The sequence below is a fragment of the Anastrepha obliqua genome, chromosome 5 (genome assembly GCF_027943255.1).
Source record: "Anastrepha obliqua isolate idAnaObli1 chromosome 5, idAnaObli1_1.0, whole genome shotgun sequence".
Lineage (NCBI taxonomy): Eukaryota > Metazoa > Arthropoda > Insecta > Diptera > Tephritidae > Anastrepha > Anastrepha obliqua.
The window spans coordinates 106,234,828-106,249,497 of record NC_072896.1 but is presented as its reverse complement, the minus strand read 5'-3'; the positions used below and the strand labels follow the sequence as shown (position 1 = coordinate 106,249,497).

General features: G+C 37.3%; 1 protein-coding gene across 1 annotated transcript in view; it reads left to right on the top strand.

The window, feature by feature from the left end:
• The window catches only part of LOC129249007 (neural cell adhesion molecule 1), a 63,739-nt gene that overhangs the window by 27,376 nt on the left and 21,693 nt on the right, over positions 1-14,670 (top strand). Inside the window, exons 3-4 of the mRNA XM_054888616.1 lie at positions 1,792-1,980; positions 2,580-2,711. Coding sequence (XP_054744591.1) covers positions 1,792-1,980; positions 2,580-2,711 — 321 coding nt within the window. The remainder of the gene's footprint in view (positions 1-1,791; positions 1,981-2,579; positions 2,712-14,670) is intronic.

Genomic DNA, 14,670 nt, shown 5'->3' with positions numbered 1-14,670 from the left:
GGTGTAACAGCGACTGTAAATGGGGACCGTTATTTAAACATGTTGAAGGAGTTTTTTTATCCAGAACTGCGGCGAAGACGTATCCCTTTTAACAGCATTTGGTTCCAGCAAGATGGAGCAACTGCACATATAGCCAGACCGGTTATGGAGGAGCTCCAACGAAAATTTAGAAATAAATTGATATCCAGAAATTCCACTTTCCACTGGCCCCCAAGGTCACCTGACCTCACTGCACCAGATTTTTTTTTATGGGGTTATCTCAAACAAGAGGTGTATAAAGCAAAACCAAGTAATTTGACTGAATTGAAGCAGTCCATCACAACAATAATTGAGGCGATCCCGACTTCAACCCTTCAGTGCGCAATGAACAATTTTCTCATCAGGTGTCGCATATGCGTGAATGAGCATGGAGGTCATTTACGTTCTATTATTTTCTAAACTAATTAGTTACATAAAATAAAATTGAATTATCTATACAATAAAAAAACAAAAAGAAAAAAAGTTATTACGTTTTGTTTTTGTAGCACGATTCGTGCGCCACCCTGTATTTGCTATAAAATATGCTCTAATATTTTGTAAGAGCGGTTACGCCCATTCGTTGATAAGATAGTAGGAAATTATCAGGCTGCTTTCAAATCAGGAAGCTCTATAATGCACCAAATGTTTACCATAAGAGAAATCATTAAAAACCCAAGAAAACAACATAACCACATTTCATTTTTGTTCATTGACGTCAAAGCTGCTTTTGATTATACGAACTCATCTCGTCGCTGCTATAAACGAATTTGGAACCACAAACTTATCCGACTCACAAAATAAACACTGCGCCGTAATTCGGCAATCTGTAAACACCAATTTTGAATGACTCGCTGGATGACTTCGGTCGGTTTCTCGTGAATAACTTTAGTAATGTTGGCTTTCAATGCCTCAATTGAATCTGGTTTACCTACAAAGCATTTAGACTTTACATACCTCCACAAATAAAAGTCCAAAAGTGTGATATCACCCGATCTTGGTGGCCAATCCACTGGTCCGAGATGAGAGATAAATTGCTCACCGAAACGGCAACGCAGGTAGTTCATTTTTTCACTGATCTGTCAAAAAACCCTATACGAAAAAGTATCTGCAATCTGATCACCCTTTACAATATTCACTACAAACGGCGAGATTAGACTCTGTGGAGCGTCCAGTGACGATTCCATGCTGATTCCACAAAATTAGGCTTTTAGTGGCAAAGGTCGTCTTTTCATTGGCAATGGTTTCAAAAAGTTTAGAAATTGTCGAGAGCTAGAAATTTGAGCAATGCAACTCGACTAATCCTTTTATAAGAGAAAATTGATTAAGTTTCAAATGTGCGATGCAAAAAAGGTAATAAATATTTTCATGTGTGAATACATTTTTAACTTTTAATCTCTAGATTGACGAGAGAATTAACTGTAAATTTTCATGGCGATGCAATACTTAGTTATATGACTTAGCAGCAAAAGGTTGCTTAGGCTTTCAACAATACTGTATATATAAGGAGGTGTGTGGGCGCTCCATTTTTCATTTGTTTGTGTTTATGTGTCTTCATACTTACATACATATTGCTTGTTGCTGTTGGCAACTTTTCGGATTACAGGAATGTAGTAAAATTTTCGCTTTCTATTCATTTATTCATTTGTTCTCCACCACACCGAGCCCTTTTCATTCACCACTCTTTATGTGTATTTCTTGTGCAGCTTCTTCTTCGTTTTCTATTGTTCTTACACTTTGCTCTGCTCTTTTTTCTCTCCTCCCATGCAATCATAGGATTCTTGGCGCTGGTGTTTGAGCACATTGCGCTGACGGACAAGGGCAACTGGACGTGTGAAGCCACGTTGACCAACAACAACAGCAACAACAATGAAGCATCATCATCAGCAGGGGCAACAACAACTGATTCTGGGCCTCTGGCGGCCAGCGGAGAGACAAGAAGGTCTTTTGAGCTACTCGTAAATCGTACGTTTACTTCCGTACAGGTTTATCTTGTGAAATTTATACACTTACACATGCCCAGATTTTCATACACACACACACACAGACACACACACAAATACATTAATTCACCAAAGCACTCCACAAAATACTTGTACTAATTTAAGCATTGTTCAAAGTGTCACAAATGACTTCCTCGTCATGGTTATCATTGAAAAATAATCTCTGTTACAGTTTAGTTACAACAACATGCACTGACATATACACCTTTACCATGCAGGTTTACACACTTATATTTACTTGCATAGAAACGTATATTTGCACCCACTAAATATCCGTTACTTTCTTCTCTTTGTATTGCCTTCTATTTTTCTTAACATTTGCTTACACGTCATTACGTAATTTCTTGCTGGGTCGACTAACTTCGTATACTTACATGCATACCCATATTCTTAATGTTGGTTACTTATACGCCCCATTTACCGCTTCGCAAACGCTTTGTTGTGGTCTTTGGATGCCCGCCTGCCTTATTGCGGTTACTGCGAATGGATTTAAACGAAAAAATCTCAAACTGAATAAAAATCTGCCATTCATCCACATCACCAACAACAACGGGAGAACAGAGAAAATTTCCTTTGACAAAACGGAGCTGGTGCAGTCGGCGGGCGAGGGTCGTGATGCTACGGTCATGTGTTTTGTTAAAGGTGACCCCCGTCCGGACGTGTCGTGGCTATATAATGGCGAATACATAAACAGTGAGTAGGCATGCGATGGCACGTTTTTCAATCAAATAAAATTAGGTATTGTTGTTGCAAGTCAATGGCAAATAAAATGGGTGTAGTTTAGCTAATTAAGAAGAATTAAGCGAAAATAAAACAGTGCAATAAAAATTGTTGAACGAATGAATAAAATATCTGTTTTCGATCCTGAAAGTACCGTAGACGTGTTTTGAAACTTATTCGTAACTTCGTGTTCAAAATAATGAAAGTTCTGGAAGGTTTTTCATTGTAAATTAAATTATTAACTGAACTATGCCAAAAGCCATTTGTGGAACAACATCAAGACGCACACCACAAATAGGAGGAGGAGTTCGGCCAAACACCTAACAGAAGTGTACGCGCCAATTATTTTTTATTTATGCCAAAAACTTCTAAAGTATACATCACGAATACAACAAAAAAACAACTCTGCATTCAAAAAATTTAGGTAATATTAGAAAAGCTTTGTTTTACAGGCAGAAATCCTTGCGATCCTGCAGTCATCCAAAATGCTTAGGGAACGAGGGAGAAAGGGGATATTAACAATTATTTTTTCCGATAGTCATGCTTTGACGACGGCATGGTGCAGCTCCAAACTAGTCAACTCCTGTAAGGAAGAGATTAAATCTCTTCGGTGTGCAGGTAACTTTTCTCTGGCCTGGGTCTATTTGACTGTTGGGTATTGCACAACTTATTTCTCAGGAATGCGCAAAACAGACATAGCTCCATTTCTTCATGTGTTATTTTGAAAACACTTTGGCCGCAATATAATAGACGGAGGACTCAGAAAGTCCTGGGCACTCCACGCCATTCAATTTCCAATCTCGTAGCTGTGTTGACCGGTCATTGGACAATCGGCACACCCGCGGAAAAGCTAGGTTTACCATTTAATCTCCATTGCAGAAGCTGGGAGGATCTTTCATAGAGCACTTTCTCTGTAAATGTACGGGTTTGGCAACTAGACGATTTGGGCCACTGGTACTCCCTTCTTGACAGCCTGGAAAACAGATGGAAATGAACCAGACAGGTGCAAAAAGGAAGAAGGGGCTTTGGATTAGAGGATGACGTCAAACAGAAGCTAATTACGTTCATATTAACCGCTTCAAGCTACTGATGAGTTTCATCAGGTGTGTGATATTGAAACCCGCAATATCCACGACGAGAGCAGGGCAGCTGAGAAGATGCTGAGATGACTCCACCTCATCCTCCAGACAGCTTCTGCCGAAAGAACTTGAAGCTATCCCAGGTCTCACTGCATATATACCTTATGGACTATGCCCGGTAAAGATACCTACCAAATTCGAGAGCTGCGGCCTTGTTGTTAGCATTTGAAGTTCCCTCAAGCGCCCCCGATCTACTCGTAGCCAGAAGGATCTCGCGACTTAGGGCGTTTGCGCACTACCCAAACGCTCGCTGTGTTAACTCAAGTCTCGTATTTACAGGAGTAGGCCACGGGTTCTCAAGGGAGCTTCAATCCTCTCATTTTACGATGAAATCACCTCCAGGGTCGCCTGTCTATCCAGCTCATTCGCCCAGCAGTTTCCCTCTATGTCGCTATGACCGGGAACCCAAATGATCCTAATATTGAAGTATTCGGATGCAATCGGGAGAGAAGTCAGACATTTCCCAACTAATTTGGAACTCACAAACAATGAGCCCTCGGCTTTAATTGCCGCTTGGCTGTCGGAGTAGATATTTACATTCTTTACAGTTATTACCATGCTCTGTCTCCAAAGGTTACACCCTGCCAACTCTCTTGAGGGAATAGGTATGGAAAAAGTACCTCTCGGAGCCAGCACAATGGGGATAAACTATACGTTATTAAGAATACTAGGGTACCCATAGCTTATGACCCGAAATCTTCAATCTGATTGCAGCTTGTGCAGCTGCAGTTTTCCCTGCGTTGTGCTTCAGAGTAGGAGTGATTCGAAGCGCCCCACAGCGAGTTCCACCAGACAAAGGCTCCGTACAAAAAAATATTGGTTTATAATTTTGTTATAAAGCTAAAAAGTAACTTTAGGCGGGAGGCCCTTTGCCGATGGCGCTCCTACAACCATACAAGGCGAATATTGCCTTCCTAATTCTTTCCTCAATGTTGAGCTTTCACATTAGTACTCGCCTCTCGAAAGGCAATGGCATTAAGAAAAAGCTCAGCCAAACATCTAACAAAGTAGGTAAGCACGCGGTAAATATGTAAAGTCTCCCTTTTCGAAAAAAGTCAAATCGATCTAAGACAAATTCACAAAATATGTATTTTAACACATTGTCACTCGCTAATGTTTTGCTGAAATTCATTATAAGACCGGTGATTTTAGACCTGAAAATTACTTTGGAAGGCGTGTAATCAAAATAAAATTCATAAAAATATCGATAAAAGTCCTCCACAAAAATATCTCCCTCATCCATAAGGAATATAAATAGAATTATTTGTTACTTTACCATACTATAAGTACCAATTACGAAATAAAAACCGAACTGAAAACTTACTTAGAAACACAATGGATAATGCTCAACAGCAGTAAAAAATACCGTTGTAACGAAAACAATCCATGAATTATTTACTGTTATTTAATTATGCTTATAGCCGAGACTAATAGAATAAAACAAGAATTCTCCTTCCTGTCTAACGAAAATGAGAAAGCTCATTCCCAGTCACCAACAAATGTCTACTAAAAACGCGAAATCCTGTTCTCGGTCGCCAGCAACAGTTTGATGAAAAGGAGTAATCCCGCTCTCCTACTGTATATGGAAGAAAGCCTCCAATAGCATCAGTATAAAAAATTTTCAAAATCAATGTGATATTTTACTTATATGAAACTTGCACTTTATTATACAGTCGACTCTCGTTAATTCAAACCTGCGATATTTGGAACATCTCAAAAATTCAAGGTTATCACGAGTCCCCTACAAAATCTCTTTATACAGGGTGGCTGATGAATTTTGCTACATTAAGAAACTCAAATAACTTTTTTTTTAGTGTATGGAATTCATTTATTTTTTTTTTCAAGTTGAAGGTCATTAAATTTTATTAAATGTAGCTTAACTAGTTTTAAAAATAATTGAATTTAAATGCCCCCCATGCTCGTTGACACAAGTGCGCCATCTTAGTAAAAAGTTGTTCATTGCTGCTTTGAGAGTTGCGACAGGAATAGCCGCAATTCTTGCCCGAATGGATTGTTTTAGTTCATCCAAATTTGTTGGCTTTGTTTTATAAACTTCTTGTTTACATAAACCCCACAAGAAAAAGTCAGGTGCAGTAAGGTCAGGCGACCTGGGGGGCCAACGAAATTCGGAGTTTCTTGAAATCAGTTTATTGGGAAATTTTCGTCGCAACTCTGTCATAACAGTCTGGGCTATGTGAGACGTTGCCCCATCTTGTTGAAACCACACAGAATTGAAAGGAATTCTCTTTCGGCGTAGTTCTGGATAGAAAAATTCTTTCAGCATTTTCAAATAACGGTCTCCAGTAACCGTAACGGTGTGACCATTTTCTTCAAAAAAATAAGGCCCGACAATACAGCGTGAAGAAACCGCACATCACACTGTCACGCGAAGAGGATGCAATTCCGTCTCGTGGAGTATCTGTGGGTTAGAAGTACTCCATATTCGACAATTTTGTTTGTTCACATTGCCGTTTAAATCGAAATGGGCCTCATCAGACATGAAAAGGCAGTTTAGCATGTTTTGGTCTTCTTCCACCATTTGCAGGATCTTCTGGCGAAATTCCAAGCGAATCGGCAAGTCTGCTGCATTCAGTTTGTTAACCATTTGAATTTTGTAGGGAAATAAGTCTAAATCTTTGTGCATTATAGTTTGCAAAGACTGTCGGCTGACACCAAGTTGAGCAGATAAGCTTCTTGTTGAAACCCTTGGATTGCTTTGTATAGCTGCAGCTACAGCAGCGATCGTTTCCTCCGTCCGAACTGGTGGGTTTCGATGATAAGGCCTTCTTGCGACTGTTCCTTGCTCAGCAAAATTATTCACCAGTCTCATTATGGTCCATCTGCTCGGGGGATCGCCGCCAAACATCCGCCTGTACTCTCTCTGTACCAAAACTACGGACTCCAGTGCGTGATAGCGGTGGACTATCCAAATTCTTGTTTGCGTGTCCCAGTTATCCATTTTAATAAATTTTAAAGATCAATCTGCAAATTAAAACAAAAATGGAACAGATAACTTAAAAAGAAAAAAAGTTATTCAATTTTTTTTGGTAGCGGCTTTCATCAGCCACCCTGTATTTCGAATTATACCATACATTTTTATGCACTCGATAATTCGAACGAAAAACTCATATGTCCAAACACTCGTCAATTCAAATTTGCAAAGTTGCTTGGTGTTAGTGAGAACTTTGAATTTTGCACGAATTCCGCATGAATCGCTTCGTTGGTATACGTTTTTTTCATAAATTTAAGTATTTCTTATATAATATTATAGATCGCCAACCGTGACGACTCTATTCTTTGCGTTCGAGCGCTGGGAGAGGTATAGTTGCCGACTTTAGACGCGTTTTTCTCAAAACTAAATTTTTCGAATTGGCGTACACGATAACTCAAAAAATTAATGGCCGATCTGCCTGAAATTTTGCACTCATCTTTTTTATGATATTATATAACATTGTGAATTTACAATTCGAAAATTTTTCAAAAACATATTTTTTCGAAGCAAAAATAGTAGGAAAATACACCCAAAATTCATTTTTTTTTGAAGCATTTTATTTCGGGATTTTTTTTCCGTTTTTTAATTCATATAGAAATTATGACATTAGTAAACAAAAAAATCTTTAGTTTTTTGTGTTCGGGTCACTGACGCCGATGCTACAATGCCGGCCGATTGAGAAGCCCCGCTGCGACCTTCCGGGAAGAATTGAGTGTACATCCGGCATTTTAAATGATTCAAATAAACAAAAATTTATATTATTTTAATGTATAAATAAACTTGAAAAAAATTGATTGACTTCTTCATTTTAAATAATTTTAATGAAAATCAGGGAAAATATGACCGTTTACAGGTATCTGCCCCCTTAAAAATGTGTATTAAATATGACCCCTAAAAAATATAAATGTTTTACGATTGCTGAAAAGAAGAAATTAATTGAAAAAGTAGAAGGATATGAGGAGAAAAGCGATGTTGCAAAACAATTTAAGATTCCTCTCAGTACTCTCTCAACTATAATAAAGAACGAGGTGAAAGTTACTGGTGCTCTAACTGCTGGAGCATGGAAAAGAACAACTAAAGGTGAATTTTCTCGTCTGGAAGACAGCCTGGTCATTAGGCTTAGACAGTGCAGAGAGTGAGTTTTTCTGACTATGTTGAAGTGGATAAAGATTTTGCTGTCTCAGGATTACTAACCGATGGCGAAATTTTATCTGCGACAGCTACGAATGAGAAGAGCAACGATGAAGATGCAGACGATACCTGTGGGTAAAAAGTAAGGTGAATTTATTTGTCAAACTTCGCGGAATTAAAATTTCGCTCTAGTTATTTTTTTCGTGAGTTGGCAGCACTGTTAGTAACATCTGGGCCAACTTTCATGTGAATGTCATTATCAGTAATACATATATTTACGCTTGTGTTTACCAAACGACCAAGAGTGCATATTCCGATTTTTACAATGTCTGATTTGATTGAGCAGAGAAGTGCCATCAAATTTTGATTGCGGAATGAAATTTCGGCTGCGGAAACGTTTAGCATGTTGCAGATGGCATTTGGTGATTCGACCATGTCGCAGAAAAATGGTTATCGTCGGTTGACTGTTAAAGACCTTACTGATATGATCGGAATATCAGAAGGATCTGTGAAAACCATTTTGAAAGACCATTTGGGCCTACAAAAAGTCAAATCTCGTTTGGTACCGAAAACTCTCAATTTCTTGGAAAAAAGTCGTCGCGTTGGTGTGTGTGAAACAATGCTTTCAGACTATCAGGACAAGCTCAAATGCATCATTAAGGGAGATGAGACTTGGACTTATGCTTACGACCTTGAAACATCCGACCAATCGAATATCGTGCTAAAGGCGAGGCCAGACCGAAAAGAGCACGTCAAAGTCGTTCAAAAATAAAGGTCATGATGACAGTTTTTCTCGATTTTCGTGGTGTGGTGCACTATGAATTCCTTCCACCTGGCCAAACTGTTAATAAGGAATATTATTTGAGCGTTGTGCGTCGTTTACGTGAAGCAATTCGTCTAAAAAGACCAGAATTATGGGCTAACAACTCTTGGTTTTTGCATCACGATAATGCACCGTCTCACACTGCACTCGTTCTTCGTGACCATTTCGCCAAAAATTCCATGCATATCGTTCGGCAACCACCGTATTCGCCTGATTTGGCTCCATGTGACTTCTGGATATTCCCAAAACTCAAGAGACCACTCCGTGGAACGCGTTTCGAGTCGATTGAGGAGATAAAAGCTGAATCGAAGAAGGTGCTGATGGCTATACCGAAAATGGACTATTTGGCATGTTTCGGGGATTGGAAAAATCGTTGGCATAAGTGTATTTCATCGAGAGGGGATTATTTTGAAGGGGATGAAATTGATTTACAAGAATAAATAAAGATTTTTCATTTTACAACGAAATTCATCTTACTTCTTGCCCATAGAGTTACATCACAACCTTTGGCAAAGGTGTCAGTTAAGGTAGCAAGAGCCTTATTCGATAAGTGTCAAAACTTTTGTCTACAAAACGAAACTGATGAAACAGCATATCAGGCACTTTTTCTCCTTAAAGAAATTATTGAAAAGTCTAAGCAGCAGCAATGTGCTTCGAACCAAACGCGTATAAATGAGTTATTTACAAAGATTAATTAATTCACATTATGTTTTTTACCAGTCCGAGTGAGTTTTCATAAACACGTACGAAATTGAAGTGCTCCAGAAAAACACCAAAAAGACATCTTTAGCGAACGCCAAAAATTGTAAACTGGGTGAAAGTCGACGGGACCTGGGACCCTTCTGCGGACTCGTTGCTGACAATCCGAATTTTACACTTTTGGTAAAGTTATATTTATTTATATTTTTATTAGAAAAAACAAAACTGCAAAAGGATTTTGACTGGAAAGCTTAAAGAGAAAATCACACAAATTGATCATATCGGTAAACAAACTACATCAGCTGCTCTGTTCTGCCAAACTAGTGAGCAAAAGTAGAGTTGCCACATTCTTCAACACGAAAATTAACAAGCTACTGACCGCTAGATGGCGCAACAAACGCCACCTCCAGGGGGAGGCAAACATTCTGAAACTCAAAAATTATTAGTTAAATTACAAGAACTAGAAAAATTGTGCTTTTCTCTGCAAGAAGAAAATAAAGTTCTTAAAAGCGAACTGAATAGTATAAAAACTACAACTGAAAGGTCAACTACACCAATACTAACGGAAGTAGAATATCATACTGATGAAGAACAGCTTGAAAGAGAAACCAAATGGGTACACAACCTGTCCAAAAGAGCAAACAAAAAAAGAAAAATGGAATCATCCCCAGAAATCGATCCACCTACTCAAAAGGAGCAGGTTAAATTGCCAGAGCTACGACCACCGCCAATAATATTAACAAATCCAAAAATAAATCACCAACAGCTTCAAAAAAAACTGAAAGATAACATAAATAGTGATTTTATAATCAAGCTGATTGGCAAAGATATATATAAAATCAATGTCCAGAATGGAAGCGATTACAGAAAAATTACAAAAATATTTACTGAGCTAATGTTCCCATGGCACTCATACGAAAACAAGCAAACAAGGCAGATAAGGGTAGTGGTTAAAGACCTACATCACACATGTCAACCTGAGGATATCATTGAAGATCTGCAAAGACAAGGTTTAAAGGCTACAAACGCATATAGAAAATTGAAATGGAAAACCAAAGAGCCCTTAAACATGTTTACCCTCTGTTTTGACCCAAATGAAGACATAAAAAAGGTCTATGAGATTAAAAACATACTCAACACAATCGTAAAAATTGAGCCATTAAAATTATCTAGCTTAATTCCCCAATGCAAGTCCTGCCAGGGTTTTATGCACACCAAGAACTATTGTTGCAAGCCTCCAAAATGTGTTAAGTGCGCTGGTAATCATTCAACTCTTGAATGCAAGAAACCAGACAAAGAACCACCAAAATGCTGCAACTGCGGGCAAAACCACCCAGCAAGCTACAGAGGATGTCATGTTGCCAAGGAGTTGCAAAAGCTCCGTAACAAAAGCGGAGTTAAACACAAAGAAGAAACTGGCAAAAAACCCCCAACAGCAATACGTCAAGCATTAGCTATGCCAAAACACTCTGTAGAACCAAGAACTACTAAGAAACCAACACTAATACCGGGTAAACAAACATATGCAGACGTAGCAGCCCAAAAGGAAAATACGACAGATAAAGATATATTGACACAAATTTTATTTAAAATTGAAAAGCAGTTAACCTTAAACCAGGATCTACTGAATCGCGTTGAAAAACTTGAGCAAATTATAAATGCTAAAAAACACAATAAGAAAAAGTTTAAAGATAATGGCATGGAACGCGAATGGAATCTTAAAGCACAAAAATGAACTTGAGCCTGTACTTAATCAAAAAAGAATTGATATTTGTTTAGTATCTGAAACTCATTTGACCACCCAAATGTACTCTACATTCAACGGATTTACAATGTATTGCTCAAATCATCCTCTAAACAACGCAAGAGGAGGTAGCGCAATTATTATTAAGAATTCGATTGAACATTTCGAAGAAGAAAAGATCAGCTCCACTGAGTTTCAAGCGACAACAGTTGGAATCAAGTTTTGCAATTACCAACTGTCGGTAACAGCAGTATATAGTCCGCCGAGACATAACATAAAGTCTACAGAATACACACAACTTTTAAAAAAACATAAAGGAAGATTCGTTATGGGAGGCGATTTCAATGCAAAGCACATTAACTGGGGATCTCGCCTAACGACAACTAAAGGTCGCGAACTGTGGAAAGCGGCACAACAATGTGGTTGTGAAATATTCTCAACTGGCAATCCAACATACTGGCCAACAGACATTAATAAGACTCCAGATTTGATTGATTTTTTCGTAGTCAAACAACTACCATACAACATCATAACTCTGGAGGATGGTTTAGATCTTAATTCAGATCATTCACCTATATTCATGATTCTTGATGGTGAACCAAAAATCAATGAAAGGAACCTGCTCCTTTCAAATAAATATACAGATTGGCAATACTTCAAGACTAAACTAGACACATATGTAAACACGACAAATGAAATCGATAATGTTGACGAAATTGAGAAGGAAACAATAAAGCTGTCAGCACAGATACAAAAAGCTGCTTGGTTAAGTACACCTGTAAGAGTCCAAAAAATTAATCGCCAAAGATATCCTTCGAATATAATTGAACTCATAAAGGAAAAAAGAAAAATCAGAAAAAAGTGGCAGTCGATTAGGTCTCCATCACTTAAAACACAATTAAACAACCTCACCAAAACAGTGAAATATGCTATTCAAGAAAATAAAAACAGAACTTTAAATATAAAGCTACAAAACCTATCTCCAGATAAAACCTCTGATTACTCTCTATGGCGGACTACGGCACATATGAAAAGACCAATTCAACATAATCCCCCAATTAAACAGCCAAATAGCAACCAACCTTGGGCAAAAACCGATTCGGAAAAAGCTGAGTTATTTGCACATCACCTCAAAAAAATTTTTAAGCCATTTGAAACGATAAATTACACTTTGTTTCCCCATACTGTGCAAGAATCTGTTGAAATTACAAGTTTTACCACTGATGAGGTAGCAAATGAAATCTCCAAACTAAAACAAAAGAAAAGTCCAGGATTTGACTTAATCACAGCCGAAGTACTAAAGAACTTATCTTACAAAGCGCTAATCAAACTCACTTTAATAATGAATGCATGCATTGAATTTAAATACATACCAATGCACTGGAAAATTTCTGAAATTAAAATGATCCCAAAGCCAGGGAAAAATCCCAACGAAGTCACATCTTACCGCCCAATAGCATTACTCCCAGCCATCGGAAAGCTATTTGAAAAACTATTTTCCAAACGATTAAAGGATATAATTTCTAATAAACAATTAATACCATCTTACCAATTTGGATTTCGAGAAAAACATTCAACGATAGATCAGATACATCGTATAGTACACATCATAGAAGAGGCCATAGAAAACAATCAAGTGTGTTCAGCAATATTCCTTGATATCGCACAGGCGTTTGATAAAGTGTGGCACGAAGGTCTAATCCGTAAGCTCAGAGCGATGATCCCATATCAATATACTTTGCTATTGGAATCATATCTCACAGACAGATATTTTAGAGTGAAACAAAGACAAGCATACTCAAACATTAAAAAAATTGAAGCTGGTGTACCACAAGGCAGCATTCTTGGGCCAGTACTGTATTTGCTATATACTGCAGATCTACCTGTTTCAAATACAAGTAAGATAGCCACTTTTGCTGATGACACGTGTATCTTAGCCTATGGAAATAACGCAAATGAATCAACTAGAAAGTTACAGGCATCGATAGACGAAGTTGTCGCATGGACTGAAAACTGGAGAATCAAACTAAATGAAAGCAAGTCTGTTCACGTAGACTTTACAAACAAGAAAATAGCCTATAACAAAGTGAAAATATCATCTGCTACTGTTCTATATAGTAATACAGCAAAATACTTGGGTATGACTTTGGATGCAAAGCTCAAATGGAAAGAACATGTCAAAATTAAAGCAACTGAAATCAACTTAAAAATTAAAAAAATGAAATGGTTAATTGGCAGAAAGTCTACATTGTCAATATAGAATAAATTATTAATATACAACCAAGTAGTTAAGCCGGTATGGACATACGGCATTCAATTATGGGGATGTACCACTAAGACAAACATTGAAGCTATACAACGCCTGCAGAATAAGATTCTCAGAGATATGGTCAACGCACCTTGGTATGTGCGAAATCACGATCTGCACAAGGATCTGTCGGTGAAAAAAGTCGCTGATATAATCCAAATTCTTGCAAATAACCATGAAACCAGGCTGAAAGAGCACATAAACCCGGAGGCCGCAGAGAGCTTACCAAAACAGTCTGCACAAGAAGACTTCGAAGAACTAAGCCACGAGATTTAGTCGCCAACGCTGAATAATTGTTTTTAAAATATTTATAATTGTTTTTAAATTTCAATGTTAAGGATAGAATAATGTTACTTGTTAGCTTATGCTAGGCGTAATACCATGAAATGTATACAAATTTTATAACGTTTCAATAAAAAAAAAAAAAAAAAAAAAAAAAAAAACATTATGAATATGTAAAACGTTAGCAGTTAAATAAAAACACTTGATAGCTCGAAGCTTTATTGATTTTCTATCAAAAATTTCGAACCATTTAATTTTTCAAACACTCGATAATTCGTAATATTTTAAGAGTCCCTCGAATTTCGAATTCACGAGAGACGAATGTAGCAAACTTCAATGATCTATAAAATTGCACACCCGAAATTTTTCCAAAAATTCTGTTTGAAATTTTGATGAATATTTCCCGAATTTTTATAATTTTTCTAAAAAAGTTTGAAACTTTGCATTATATGGTTTTTGTAGCAGTATAAATTATAATTTTGTATAAAATTCATTAAAATTGAAAAAAGAGTTAAATAAATGGCCAAAACTGATCAATATATGGGGCCTCAGTTTTCCTCGTATTGGATTTATTTTTACGTTGACTGTGTGAACTCGTAAAAATATTTTCTTGTTTGTCTTTTATTTCAAAATTTTATACGTGGCCGTATTTGTTATACGTAATAAGGAATTTAACTGCTTTAAAAGAAAAAAGAAAAACGTTAACGTTTTAAACAAATTGATGCTCTCTTTACCCCTTTGAATTGTGGCACAACTTTGATGCTTTTGTTCTATATTCAATGCAATTACTATTTCTAAATTCTATAGCCTCTAG